General features: G+C 46.8%; 1 protein-coding gene across 2 annotated transcripts in view; it reads left to right on the forward strand.

Annotated features, from left to right (window-relative positions):
• The window catches only part of LOC108386755 (two pore channel protein 2-like), a 35850-nt gene that overhangs the window by 4647 nt on the left and 16262 nt on the right, over positions 1 to 14941 (forward strand). For both annotated transcript variants that reach the window (XM_037002169.2, XM_037002168.2), the window contains exons 2-9: positions 3295 to 3386; positions 4371 to 4485; positions 6635 to 6763; positions 7739 to 7855; positions 7958 to 8076; positions 8279 to 8380; positions 9682 to 9808; positions 11536 to 11737. In XM_037002169.2, coding sequence (XP_036858064.2) covers positions 3295 to 3386; positions 4371 to 4485; positions 6635 to 6763; positions 7739 to 7855; positions 7958 to 8076; positions 8279 to 8380; positions 9682 to 9808; positions 11536 to 11737 — 1003 coding nt within the window. The remainder of the gene's footprint in view (positions 1 to 3294; positions 3387 to 4370; positions 4486 to 6634; positions 6764 to 7738; positions 7856 to 7957; positions 8077 to 8278; positions 8381 to 9681; positions 9809 to 11535; positions 11738 to 14941) is intronic.

Here is a 14941-nt window from a genome sequence, read left to right on the forward strand (position 1 = left end):
GGAACCCTCCTACACTGCTGGTGGGAATGTAAACTAGTTCAACCACTGTGGAAAGCAGTATGGAGGTTCCTGAAAAAGCTCAAAATAGAAATACCATTTGACCCAGGAATCCCACTTCTAGGAATTTACCCTAAGAATGCAGCACTCTAGTTTGAAAAAGACAGATGTACCCCTATGTTTATCGCAGCACTATTTACAATAGCCAAGAAATGGAAGCAACCTAAGTGTCCATCAGTAGGTGAATGGATAAAGAAGACGTGGTATATATACACAATGGAATATTATTCAGCCATAAGAAGAAAACAAATCCTACCATTTGTAACAACATGGATGGAGCTAGAGGGTATTATGCTCAGTGAAATAAGCCAGGTGGAGCAAGACAAGTACCAAATGATTTCACTCATCTGTGGAGTATAAGAACAAAGAGAAAAACTGAAGGAACAAAACAGCAGCAGAATCACAGAACCCAAGAATGGACTAATAGTTACCAAAGGGAAAGGGACTAGGGAGGATGGGTGGGAAGGGAGGGACAAGTGGCGGGGAAGAAAGGGGGGCTTACGATTAGCATGTATAATGTTGGGGGGGCATAGGGAGGGATGTACAACACAGAGAAGTCAAGTAGTGATTCTACAGCATCTTACTACACTGATGGACGATGACTGTAATGGGGTATGTGGGGGGGACTTGACGATGGGGGAGTCTAGTAAACATAATGTTCATGTAATTGTAGATTAATGATACCAAAATAAAATAAATAAAAAAAAGAAAGATAAAAAAATTACAGTAACTTTTGTTTACCTTAAGTTATGGGTGGTCATCTTAGTTTTCTTATGTATCTAAACAACATAGCGGCTTTTTTCAAAGCACTTCTATTAACAACTTGGTGGTCTGTCAAGATTCTTGGTGCCTGACTCATGCGGAGCTCAGGGTTGTCTCTTTCTACACTGAGGGCTTCCTTGCTGTCCACTGAGAGCTTCTGGAATCCATCTGCCCCTCCCTCCTACACGCCCTCCGCCCCTTCTCCCTAAGGGGTTCTAAGGTATTCACCTTTCCTCAGAATGAAGGCTTCCAAAGTTGGGAGGGTGGCAAGAGAAAATACAGAAATGTTAATACATTTTTAAATCTTGTGGAGAGGAAAGGAAATGTCCCAGCTGTGAGAAGAGGAAAAGAAGCCGAGAGAAGTCAGTTATTGCCACCGCAAAATGAAAATACAAAATATGAGGACGAGTGGTAAAAATGGCCATACTTAGACCAGCGGTTTTCAGTCTTAACTGCAGGTTGGAATCACCTGGGAGCTTTAAAAATTCAATCCTGGGTCTCACTTCCCAGAGATGTTGATGCAACGGGATCTTTAAAAGCCAGAGCTCTGAAGGTGAGTGTAGTGTGTGGTGGAGCTGAGAACCACCGCCCTGGCGGTCACCAGGGCCTCCCAGGCTGGGCTGCTATTTTGAGGGACAAAGCCACTTATAAGCTGCATCTGGGGGAACATCTGCTCTTCAGTCTTTGCCATTTTCATGGTGGATATGGGCAGCAGTTCCCATGTAAACTTGAAAAGCATGTGTAGCTATGGAGCAGCATGTTTAATATAAGCCATATTCTTGGGTTGGATGAAAACTATTTGTTTTATGGGAGGATACAAATGGCCTTAATCCAAGCGAGGATGCTCATGACACTAAGCCTGCCTGTTAAGAGGATGAATTCCCAAGCAGAAATGGGCAGGAGACTTAAAAGTCGCACACAAATGGGACACAGGGAAGGAAGACAAGTAGGGCTTGAAGATAGAGCAGATGAGACTTTAAAAGGAGGCTGATGTCAGAATGTAATTGCACTTAGTAATGGGAAAGTGTTGAAATGCTAATATAAAGGTAAACTAACTGTTATGAAAGTGTTGGCACATTTCAACATCACAGGCATGAATTCAGATGGCAAGGGGGTATGGGGAAGGGTGCCATGGTGCTTAGATCACTCACTGTCCAGTGTCTGAGTGATGTCTGATGGAGGTAAAGTGCTGAGGCCCAGCTGGCCAGGTTACTGGTGAGCATTTGTTTCTGTTCCCCACTTGGAAGGTGTGTGGCTGATGCACCTCAAATTTACAATTGTCAAACTGCTCATCTTGTGGACAAATTGTTTCTCTGGGGCTGGAAGGCTGTTAGTAGCATTGTCTTTTAAAATTGGGAACAAGAGTGGCTTTAAGAGATTTTGCTTTAAATATTTTTTAAAGCCTTAATATCAGAATTCTTTGCTGTCCCAGTATGATCTTTTTGAGGCTCAGTGGAACTTCTCAAAATTAGTGTGTGTTCATTAAAAAAAAAAAATCAACTCTTACTGGTTTTAGACATTTTTTTTACCTAAAAGAGATTTCTAAGCATATCCTGGAAACACTGAGGAACACTGAGGAAAACATAAGGTAGTTTCAAAAGTCATCAAGAAAGGCAATGATTTTCTTGTCAAATTACCCTTGAAACCCCTTCCCCCAACTACTTATAAATAAAAAATGTAATTTTGTATTTGTGTTTTTGTGTGTCTATAGCCTGTTGGCCAAGAACTGAAACAAAGAGCCTGGTCGGGCTAAACAGACACAGTTTCATTCAGGGTTTGTCAGGACTGCAGGCCAGGAGACACAGATTCAAGAGGCACTTGAGTTGTGTTCCTCCAGACCCCAAAATGGGAAAGGCTTTTGAAGGCCAAAACCACAAGCTTAAGGAAAATCACATAAGCTTTTTGTCAGAAATTAAGATTGGTGCTGGTGAGAGGTGAGGGTGCATATTAAGTAAGGATCCACAGGGGGTAACCTGAGAACCACCAGGTTAGTTTGCAGCTGGTATTCTGAAAAGCTAAAGGTCGCAGTCACAGCAGAATTTGGTCACGTCAGTCCTTGAGACAGTGATTTAGCACGGCTTAAAGTTCAAGTTCACATTGGAGTGAGGGTGTGTTGGGCCCCTCTCCACAGTGTCTGCCATTGTTTATCTGAAAAACTCCATTGTGTCTGACAAATGTGACTCCATCTTGATATTTTTAGAGAGTCAAAAATATGTTCACAAGCCCTATGTATGTCTGTTTGAATTCAAGAAAGTTGAACGTGCTTGTGTCTCAGTGCCACTGCAGACGCTCAGTGCCCAGGAAAACATCTGGAGGTGCACATACAATGCTATTGAATTACCTCTGGCAAGAGTGGGTTTGGAGTAGGCAGTGGAGGTGGAGGGGAGTTCCTTTTGTACTAGATACATAGTTATAAACAAAAAAAGAACATCCTTTCCTCCTCTGACTGTTGTTCTCCCCTTACTTTCTCCCAAGGAGGAACAGGACCTGCTCCTGGCAGCTGCCTATGTTTCTGACGCCCAGTACAACAGGAATATTCCATTTGAAACATCCCCTCGGGCCATCAGGTAAAACATTAAACCGTCATGTAGAACCACCTGACCTTCAGCACTTACTAGTCGAAGTTGAACCCAAACTGAAGATACTGTTCCCACACATAATTTGAGAACTCTATACGGTATGGCATATCCAAAACGACTTGGACAAAATCCAATGTTTTTTTTAAGGTATAAAAGCAGGGTGCCTCACACATAGGGAAGCATTCAATAACTATATTAAAGACAGATAAGTGAGCAGGAGATGGGGCCCGCCAACTACAACCCAAGGTCATCCTCTTTTCACCTTAGACAGAGTTGTCCCCTCAGAGCCACCTGAATCAAAAGATGTGTTCTTTTTCTTTCTGTTGCCTTTTGATGAAATTTGTGTATTTGTTCTTTTCATGAGAATTCAGCTCTCTGTCTCAGTCCCTAGAGGATGGACTAAGACCAAGGATTTGGCTCAGGATAACGAAAACCATTTCAGACCATCAGGGCTCAGCGTTAGTGCCCCCAAAGCAGTGAGCGCCTATTCCTGGCTGCCGTCGAGCAGTCTGGGGGACCGTCCCCCTGCCCAGGAAGAGCATACGTGATCGTGAGATCTCTCTGACTCCACCAAGACACATGCATGATGCATAGTTTAAATCGGCCAGGCTGCCATCCACATAATTGGTCCTTTTAACTGAGGATTTCCTCTGCGTCAGTCACTGTTCCAAGTCCTCTAAAAGAATTCTCTTATTGCCACAACCACCCCATGAGGAAAGGCCTGATCCTGGCTTGAGTGTTACGGGAATGTGCTGTGAGATATGATGATATCCCTGATTTTTTTCTGTTAGTGTTTTGTAGTGTGCATTCAATTCTACACCACCCTTTTGCTCCGTTGAATGTAAAGGGAATGTGGCCAGAGCATAGCTTGTATTTTACCTGCCACTGGTGTTCTGATGGGATAACAGGAAGTTTGGGTCCTGCCTAATCCCACACCTTGTTTATAATCACCTTTATTCTTTTCCTCTTCAGGCTTTACTATTTTTATAACCACTGGACAATGCGATTTGCCACCTACTTCTTTATCTGTGTAGACCTTTCCCTCGCCCTGTTTGAGGAACCTGCCTTGTTTCCAGTACCTTTCTTGGTAAGGATTAAAGACGGACTGGCTGACCAGACTTTGTCACACGTGTGTTGGACCCCACTCCTCTTACTTTTCTTTCTCAAATTTCAATAACTATGCATTTGGTTTTATTTTTATTGCTGGGGTTGGAAGAACTCTGCCTACTACCTGAGCTGATGCTTCAATCATAAGGCTTTTTAAATAGAGCGGAAGAATTTTCTCTGCTCTGCACACAGGGTTATGGATAGAAAAATGATATTTTGAAAGCATATTTCTTTACTGGCAAGTGGACAGTTTTGTAAGGTAGTGTAATATTCACCTTGCACATGCCACATTCTCAGCTTTTTTTCATAGTATATGTTCACAATGTTCTCATGCTAATTCTCAACCCGACGCTGCTCTCTTCTCTGACGGTAGTTGTGACAGAGACTGTGTCACTTGCAAGTCCTAAAATATTTATTCTCTGGTCCTTTCACAGGTAAAGTTCATGGGCCCCTCCCTTTAAAGAACAGGCTTGTATTTTCTCCCGTGATTCTGTGGGTGAGTGGGCTAACTGGGCATATTTTTGCACATGGAGACTTGGCTGGTGTAGTAGGTATCTGGGTGCTCTGGAGATCTCTGGAGGCTGGGAGCCTACCTGCAGGAGCGGTGGGCCAGAGTGCCCCCTGCTGTCTCCCACACTGCTGCTCCACAAGGCTTAGGTTCTCCCCGTGGTGGTGGTGAATCCAAGAAGCAGCATCCCAGTGTGCAGGCTCTGTCAAGCCTCCTCTTGCATCACACTTGCTGAGGTACAAAGTCCGTCAGGTGCCCAAGCCCTGAGTCAGCAGGAGAGGACCCTGCATAAGGGAATGGAAACCACATTATTCACTGGGGGCCACCAAGGTGACGGTCTGCACACTTCCGTGTGATCCAGATTCTGCAGTTAGTGAAGTCTCTGGGTAGAAAACTTCTAGCTTCGTGACTATCCAAACAAAGTCTGAAGAAGCAGAGCTGTGCTTTCACAGACCCACCTGAGTCTCTCCTTAACACTGGCCCATCTGGACCCAGGGAAACATTCTACAGGGTTGTCTGCGCAGCCCCTTGCCTATCTCCTGAGTCCTCACCCCTCTGCACATTACTGGTTGCATCGAGCCTTGGGTTGGCCTGAGTTTCAGTGTTCCTTCAGCCAGCATTTGTACCTCAAGTCTCGAAAACCAAATGTGTTATGGGTGCTCTGGCCCTGATCTAGCATCAACAGGCAAATATTATTTTCAGCAAGGGTGTCCTGGAATTGCCCCAGGCCATTTTGCAAGCCTGACCTTGACAGTGAGTCCCTACAGCCCTTCAGGGATGGACAGGCTGAGAGCCAGAAGTTTGGCAAGGGGGAGGAGCCTGTGTATGTGCCCAGGACATAGGTGCTTGGGGTTGGAGGGTGGGGATTGCATCACCTGCTGCTCTCAGAGTCCAGAGCCAGCCCCTTCCTCCCTGTCCCTTAGGGAGTCCATCCCTCCAGCCTTCACACCAGACCTTTCCGTCTTCCTGGCCTAAGCCTTAGGCCCTCCCCATCTCTTCGTACTTTGTCACCCTCCCTCCCTACTGATGGAGGAAAGTGCCTGCAGGGAGAAACTACCACTTCACGCAATCATGGGCAAAGCAGGGCCTGCAAATCTCACCACCTGTAGGGAGTTGGGAGGTCGTGCGCTGCACCTCACAGAGAGGCCAGGCCTGAGCACTGGGTCTCAGTGGCCTCCATTCCCTAACTCACCAAATAGGGCAGCAGGGGCAATGAAGTCCAAGGAATGACCCACCATTCCAAAACACATCTTCGGAGAGTTACTCTGCTATTAGGGAAACTGAACGTCCCGCGCTATCTCTTCTGAATTTGAACATGTGCCTCTGCTGTCCCTGGCCTTCCCTGTCCTAGGGACCTGCCCTCTGGGGCCTCTGCCTGAATGGGCCCCAATCAGCAAGCCCTGCCAATTGGGTGGGGAGTTCGAGGCTCCAGGACAGGTTTCCTTTTAAGAGGAAGAAACCATTCCAATCAGCAAAGAATTTTGCTGCAACTTGCCATAAAATTAACGACATCGCTGATTCTCAGAGGCTGGCATTGAGGGGGTGTTGGGGGGCTATGAGAGAACTGAGTTGTGCCCCTGATGGCCGGGTGCTGTGCTGAGTCTCTGTTTTCGGCGTGCAGGCTACCTCCTTAGTGGAAGTGCTCTGTCTGACGGCGTTCTTCGGGAGACTCATACATTTTGCAAAAGTCACTCCTCAAATGGTCTTCTGGAAGGATATGAAGAACATCTGCATCATGGTGGCCATAGTGGTGAGTGCTCACTGTCGTGCCTTAAGAGTCTGCCATCAAAGGCGAGAACTGTGAAGAAAAAGACTGGGTTGGTCTGACTCAGTTAAGGCAGAGGATGGCTTCAGTTCAGCAGAAGGCATTGGCACGAGTAACTGCCTCTTGACCTTCCTGAGGTTTATCCTTTCAAAGCTCTCCCTTTGCTTTGCTCTGTGAAGCCTCGTCAGACGGAACCCTTGGTGATGTGCCCGTCCCTGCGTCCTGGGACAGCCACACCCGTTCCTCCGGGGGTTGCCCAGTGCGGCAGCCAGCATGCCTGCTTTCTGTGTCCATGTCCCTCTCCTGGTGTTGCATCCTTGCACTGGATCCTCGGTGCCCTGCCACCAAAGGCCCTGAATTAACATTTTTTAATATGGTAGATGATTCTTTTTCACTTGCATTTTTCTAACATACACTGGGTTATTCTTTTGCCCTGTCCTCAGTGATCACAAACCTGCCCCTAATAAGGATCAGTATAAGGATTTTCTGTATCCTAGATATTCCTGCCTTTGTTACTAGGATAGACAACTGCTCTTTGGTGTGTCAAGTTGAAGAAAAGCTACAATTGAGTAAGACGGAGTATGGGAGCAGGACACTGCAAATGCTCTGCCCTCAGCCTGCCCGGGTTCCCGGCTCAGTTCTGTACTTACTGGCTATGTGATCACAGGCCATGGGCTCACCCTCTCTGTGCCTCAAGCATCTCCATCTAGGAAAAGTGCCTGCCCGCCTTAGGGGCTTGGTGAGGATAACATAGAATAATTATGGAAGGTGCTTTTTATACTCTGTGGCTAGTAAACACACAAATGACGGCTACTATTAATGTTACATCGCAAACTGTGAAAATCGCATTTTTCATGACATATTGTGACCCTCCTTCCAGATCCGAGAACAGGTATCCACACCATCACTTCCTCTGTCCCCTAGCGTGTGGCACTGACATCTGTCCCGTGTCTCTCACAGCTGACCTTAATCGATCTGATTATCTATGGGTCTCTGGAAGCTGTTAACATTCACAGCATTCGATGGTCCAGGGTCTTAAGGCCAGTCTTCCTAATTAACTTCCCTGAGAGTCGTCAGGTAAGGATACACTTTAGGATGCATGAGGGCTTGGGCTTGACTTTGGTTTTTGCAGAAAATTAGCCAATTTCTTGTAAATGACATGAAATTTTGTCTTCACAGATCCGAAGGGCTTTCCGAAGCATCCGGAACACTCTGCCTGATATCCTCTATGTCTTCCTCCTGTTTATGTTCAATATGCTCATATTCTCCCTTATGGCCTTGAAGCTTTTTGGGGATAGGTGAGCAGGCCTCTCTGGAAGTTTCTACCCATGAATGCTTGCATGATTGGCTCAGCCTGTTGGTGGCCGTGTCTGTCACCGGGTGCCACCTTCCTCATTCAAACACCCTAGAAGTGTTCTTGAAGGAGGAAAAATGTTTCAGAAACCACAATTTTATTTATGTGGGTAGGTTTTTCACTTTGTGTTTTTGGTTCCTCTTTAGGGATCTTAAAACGGTGGAAGGATCGGCTTACTTCACAAACATCCTGGAGATAGCATTTGAGCTTTACGTGCTGGTCACGACTGCGAACAGCCCAGACGTCATGTATGCTTGTCCCCAGTTCATGTTCATGGACATCTGTTACTGCAGTAGAACTCACTTTGTTCAAAGCAGCTGTCTCCTGACACTAGCTGGACTGAGAGAGGGAAAATAGTGATTTTCTATTTATTCATATTCATGGTAAAATTTTGAAGAATACAAAATTTTACACTCGTGATAGCATACCCTTTCTATGTCACACTAAAGTTAGATGACTCTTTTAAAAATTGAAAACAACAGGAGACATTGTTTGAGATACAACTCTTAAATATTTGAGTCCGCTTTTTATTGTGAAATTTTCATTTAAGTGTTGAATTCAAACATCTTTGTAAAGGACTCGTGGCTTGTTCCCCTAAGCACTGATGCGGTTTTCTGGCTAAAGGAAATAGGCAAGACAAGTAAGCATTAGTAGTTGTCATCTTTCCCCCCCGAATGCCAGTTCTTCACACTTGTGGACTTTACTTAGGAGGACAACACTGTGTTTTATTCTACTGTCCTTTGTATTATGGGTTTACCTTGATCGTGAAGGTAGAATTATTAAACAGTGCTCCACTGAGTACATGGCTCTAGGGTGTGGACGGAGCTCTAACTGCAAATGCCAGTGTCCCATTTCATCCTATGCTGCGTTTTGCGCCTGTCCCCTAGTTCCGAACGGGATCATCATAGCAACTTGCTTTTGGCTGTTGCTCACTCCCAGGCCTGGCATAGGCAAAACAGAAGAGAGGGGAAGCTCCCAGCCCTCCTGGGTTCCCCTGGCTCTTTCCCTCTGACCCCAGGCTGCCAGCCGTGCCAGCACTCCCATTTCCACCAGTGTGGTGCTGGCAGGCATCCTGGCTTGTGTCTCTTTCCTGGTGCCTTGATGAATGGTGCCCCTTTTGTTCTCACGGTTCCCTGTGGATAGAAAATTGTCTGGCTCCCCAGCAGGCAATCTGGTGTCCCTGTAGGGTCTTGAGTGTAAACCCAAGCCACACTTCGATTCCTCTGTAATTCTGGGCAAGGTGCTCTCTTTCTAGGCCTCTATTTTCAAAATGATGGTAGGGAATGGGACTGGGGGATCTCCCAGATCCAACCTGCTTGGCAAGTTGGTGCCTCTATGAGGTGCTCAGAATTCCAGAAGGTAGGTTTGGAGCCAGCTGTTTAGCTTTAGGGATGGTGATGGCTTTAAGACTCCATTCCACCATCTCAGGGAGAGTTGACTGAGAGGTTTTATGTGCCTTGTGGTCTTGGATCATGTATGTGGCATGTCACCTCTTAAGCACTGTAGATCTTGGGTTTCAAAACAATGAAACATAATTATTTCCTTCTAGGATGCCTGCCTATGACTTCAATTGGTGGTATTCTCTGTACTTTATAACCTACCTCATCATCAACACCTACATCTTCATGTCCGTCTTTCTGGCTGTGGTCTACAACAATTACAGGAAGCACTTAAAGGTAACCTGCCTGACGAAGGGTGAGGAGTCGGGTACAGGCACCCGCTGGGTGCAGCTGCAGGGAGGCTGGCCAATGCATTTGCTTAATATGTGAAAGTGTCCTTTTTCTTTTTGCTTTGGTGAGTCTGAACTTATTTGGTGTTTTCCTCTCTTCTGCTAGACAGGGCTGTTCTCAAGCAGCCTTTGCGATGGGCCTGACAGCATGTCCAGAAATCATGTGCAATAGCAGGCCCTGGCTTTGCCCCCTGCTCTTGAGGCATCAGATTGCTCATGGCTCCTTGAAACGTCTTGTGTGATTGGGGGTTGGGGATATTCTCTAAGCTTCGGACTCCATTCTGCCTCCAACTGAAGGGGAAACTTCTTAAAGCCAACAGTTTCTGCCCTGATGCCTGCCTGCTTGATTTCTGTCTGGAGAATTCCTAGAGGTGTTGGCTGGGCAGAAGCTTTGGGGTATTTGGGGTGGCCCGGATACCTCGGCCATCTCCCCTGCCCACTGGCCATGGCCACCCACCTTCACAGACCTCTGTTTGGCTTTTTTCTCATACTATAAAATTAGTTGCACAGAGAAACCTTTCAATAAAGGAGGGTTTTCCTTAAGGGTTACCTTTTGGGTTTTGATCCATTTGGTTCTGTTTTGAATTTTTCATTGCTTAGAGGGTGTTCCCACTGCTGGGCCAGTAGAAAGCAGAGAGAACTTCAGCGTGTGCAGCTAAGGCGAAGCAGGTGGTGGGGCTGAGGCTGAGATTTGGCCAAATTGGCCTTTGAACGTATCTGGCCTGTCCAGGCTCTGAGGAATCTCAGCTGTTCCTGACCCAAAGGCTGGGCTCCCAGAGACCCTCCTGTTCTGACTTCCTCCCTCTGGCTGGAAATGGGCTGCCGCAGAGAGCCTTGGGCGCCTCTCCTCTTTTACTGCGGGACAGAACTGTTACTCTGCTTCCCCTTCCTTGAAGGAAGTGTCTCTTGGTATAGCTCCTCAGAAATCAATCTTTTGCAACATGGATCAGTCAGCAAATGAATCTGAAACATGCTTTATGTGCCCAGCACCATACAGAGTTTTCAGGACTCAAAGAGGATTAAGGCCCAGGCCACACCCTCTAAGAATGTGAGGTCTCACTGTGTAATCAAGTAAGTGAGGACCATATGTGGATACAGGCTTCCAGGCCACAGGAAGGGTGGGCATCGGGTGGCCACTGTAACTCTGCTCAGCCCCCTCCTTCTGGAAGATTCCCTGTGGTCAGGCCAGATGGCAGTTCCAGGCAGGGCTCAGCTGTTCTTCCGGCCCTGGACCTCTTCTTTCCGGACCACTTCTAGCCTAGTTTCACTTCCCTGCTTTTCCTCCTCCTCCTCGTTTTTCGATTGACTTAGTGGTAGATCTGTCTTCTCCTGCTCCTGGGTCTCCCCCTCTCTCAGCAGCATACCCGATTTCCTTCCTTTCTGGAATGTCCCCTCCTCCCGGAGTTGGGACCTGCCTGCTGCCTGCTGCTCTGTTTCTCACCTCACAGCTGCTTCTTCGTGGCTCCTTCATTTGAACTTGGTAAGAGAAGTTCTGTTTTTGCAGACAGGGCTTAGCTACGTGTACCTATAGCCAGGGAGGACTCCACACCTTGCTCATTAGCAGACCCATCTGTGCCTTCTCTTTGGCTATTGGATGGCCTGAAAATGTCTGGGATGAAGAAACGGGGCTCTCCTGAGTCTTTCTCTTAAAAAACACAATTCTGTTTTTTAAAGAATGAGATTCGCAAACTGGCATACCTGAAACGCCACAAAATGCTAGAGGCTTTCAACATTCTGAAAGTCAAGGTGGGCACAGAGTTTGTGGTTAAGGAGGCCCAGTGGAGGCGGCTGGCCAAGGTCGTGGCACCGGACATCAGCAGTTCTCACCTGGAGCTCCTCTTGAGGATCTCCGACGAGGGACAGAAGGGGCATGTGGGTAAGGAGCCTTGGCCCCTCACATCCCTCTTCCCTGTGTGCTCCAAAGTTGGGGGGCTCCAGAAAGTGATAAGTAACACTTCAGTACTGCTTTTTTATTTTTGTAAATCTGCAAATAAAAATGTATACCGGCACAGTCTGCTGGCAACAAGACAGTGGAAGCAGAGTCCTCACGCTGTGTTTGGACAGGGCCGACCTAGTGCATGTTGGCAAGGTGCAGTGAACCATCCCAAAGCCCTTACCTTGTGACATGAGCATTCCACTTCCACGCTGCTTTAGAGGAAATCTAAAATACAGCGAAGAACTGTTATCAGTGAGCAGTTGCAATAATCTGGATTGCAGTCAGTATTTGAAAGCGCAAAGTTGAAAGGAACCTACACTTTATGGGTCCGTGCTTGGTAGCTATTATTAGTAATGCTTAGTATCTGTGGCTTGGTTATCCCGTGTGGGGCGTTGTCGTGATTGTTGCCCAGGCATCATGTGCTTGTAATCTTCCCCCAGACTCCCTGAGGTGGGGTTCTTTGTTCCTACTTGTCGATATGAAAACTGAGACTCCAAGACATTTAGTAGCTGGCCTGCAGCCACGCAGCTGTGAAGAGGAGGCCACCTGACTCCTGGTCCATGTGTTTTACTGTTGCTCTGAACTGCCCCAAGTTCTGATAGTATTTAAAGGCACATTTTGGTGACATTAAAAATGACCACGAAGCTGAGGTACCCATGTGGAAAGATGGGAGGTGACTAAAACAAGTCCCAACCTGTACAATACCCCCATTTCACCTGTTTCAAGAGAAGCCTAGATGGAAACACACCAAAATGTAGTGGCAGGTTGTAAATTTACAAGACACAAGGGCACGCACACTAGCCCAGGAGAACCATGGGTTTTATTAGGACTTCATGCATGTGTGAGAAGAAGGAAAAGACAGTGACTCTGTGGAATTTATGTGAGAAGTGATTGCAGTGTCCAGGGAAAAAGAGAATCGTATAACAAGACACTCCCACATGGTGGCACCAGCATGTTCTGGCAAGAATTTTGAATGCAGGGTGGGAGAAGGCCTTCACTGCCTGAGTCAGCAGGGCTTGACAGGTGCCCTCTGGGGAGGCAAGTGTGTCTCCTCGGGCACCCAGCTCTGCCTCGTGGCTCTGAGTGTGATTAGGAGCCAGACTCCTCAGACCCTGAACACACTGCTCCGGTGCCCCTGTGAGGGTCGGGTGGTGATTCACGGGGCCTCACAGAGGGTCGCAGGAGGGGTCTCTGAACAGCGGGGTAGGGTGGCTGGCCCTACTGGGCAATCCTTGGGCACGGTAGTTGCTGAGATGTATGTGGTGAAGATTTTTAATTTCCAGCCTGTCGTGGACTGATACTTTGGTAAAATAGCACAAAAATGAATAACCAGAAAAATGAAATGGACAAACATGTAGAATCCACACCCAGTTTATCATTATTAGAGTCAGTGGTCCTGCCATGAGATGGTCCTGGCAATTGTTCTCCAAGCTGCTAAATTTTCAGAGCTTATCTCAGGGAGGGGAGAACACAAGAACAGAACCAGCAGGGCCCAGCCCTAGTACTTACAGGCAGCATCGGAACCTGTGTCCCCTTAGACCTCCACGCCGAGGATGGACCGATGGGGCTGGCCATGTCAGTGCAGGTGTTCCCATATTGACCCCTCTGGTCTTGGGAATTCTGTGATGATTTAGTGCTTCTGCTGTTTCTAGATGATTGGGACTCTGGAGACGTTGATGCATCTTTAGGACTTAACAAACTTTCTTTGTGATTCCTTCTGTAAAGTGAATTCCTGGATCTCTATTAAAAGGTGGGATGTTCCAAATGCAGAGGTGGGGCCTTTTCAGTCTGTCAGTCAGGCACAGGGAGGCCTTTACACTTGGGTGTCTTCTGCCCAACCAGAAAAGGTACCCATGGTCACCAGGACATATTCATGTGAACATTCCTTTGTTTACAGGGTCAGTCTATTGGCAGCTGTTTCCCAAGTGGGAGGGTGAGCTGCTTTGTCTTGACAGCTTCTTCAATGTTCTGAGCTGTTCAGCCAAGTGGATAAATACAGAGTGTACCAAACACACCTGAGTTCTCCTGGCACCCCTGTTAGTTTGGGGGTACCATTCTGCAGAGGATGGAAGCAAGAGGGAGGAGGAGTTCTTTGGTGCCACCACACCACTTTCTGCAGTCTAGCAAAGACCTGCCCATGTGCAGAAGGCTTCTCTGATGTGGTTGTGAGCGTGGACAGGGGAACATCTGCGAGAGCTACCAGACGAGGCTGGTCAGTGGCAGAGGGAGCAGAGGAGCTGAGGAGGAGGCAATGCAAAGCCATGCTGTGTGTAGAACAGTGTTGTGCGGGCCAAGAACGGCCCCAGCCAGGGAGTGTGGGGACCAGGCAACATCTTAGCGCCTCCGGAAGTGAGGGCTTCCCATCGTACAGTGCTCCACAATTATCCGGAGATAATGGAGGTCAGCCTAAGTGTTGCAGACTTGTGAGAAATAGAAGAATCTGCCTGGCTGACGGCTGCAAATCCAGCTCCCTGGGCAGAATAGAGATGGTGAAGACCCACCTTCCATCCCTCACATGAAGAACACTGTGGACCTGTTCTGAGTTTTTATCTATTAATATTAATGCACTTTGTTAAAGACATATACACATATAGTCGTGCCAGTCGGTATGCTTAAATGACTGTGATTTAAAGCTTGAAAACTCTAGTTTTTAACAAAAGTATTTTTGTAGCCTAAGGTAATTGTTATATAATTTGGTTTTGATTTGGGTGTCATGAAGAATAAATATATTTATACATGGGGACGTAGCACTTTAATTTCTTTGGAAATCTTTAGGTAAATGCAGATTATGGACTCTTCATCTCAGTATTCATTCATCCAATACCCTGAACTCAATTAGTAATTTTGAGAAATACATTTAAGAAACCATAGGTAGTTGATCCTCTGTTAACATGAAGGATTTGCCAGAGAACTATAGAACTTTAAATGCTGCAGCCACATAGCATATGCAGCTAACTCCGTAGGGCTTTGTGATTTTCAATATTGTGTGAGATTTACACAAGCCAGTTGATAAAGATACAAGTTTTTAAATCACAGCACAGTTTAAATCATGCTCCGGGGTTCTAGCCCATGTTTATGTTTACGGACGGACACCTATTAGGTGAAAGTGTGATACCAATTGACCTTTAAGATAAGGCAGGGGAA

Source organism: Manis javanica, chromosome 1, assembly GCF_040802235.1.
Source record: "Manis javanica isolate MJ-LG chromosome 1, MJ_LKY, whole genome shotgun sequence".
Taxonomy (NCBI): domain Eukaryota; kingdom Metazoa; phylum Chordata; class Mammalia; order Pholidota; family Manidae; genus Manis; species Manis javanica.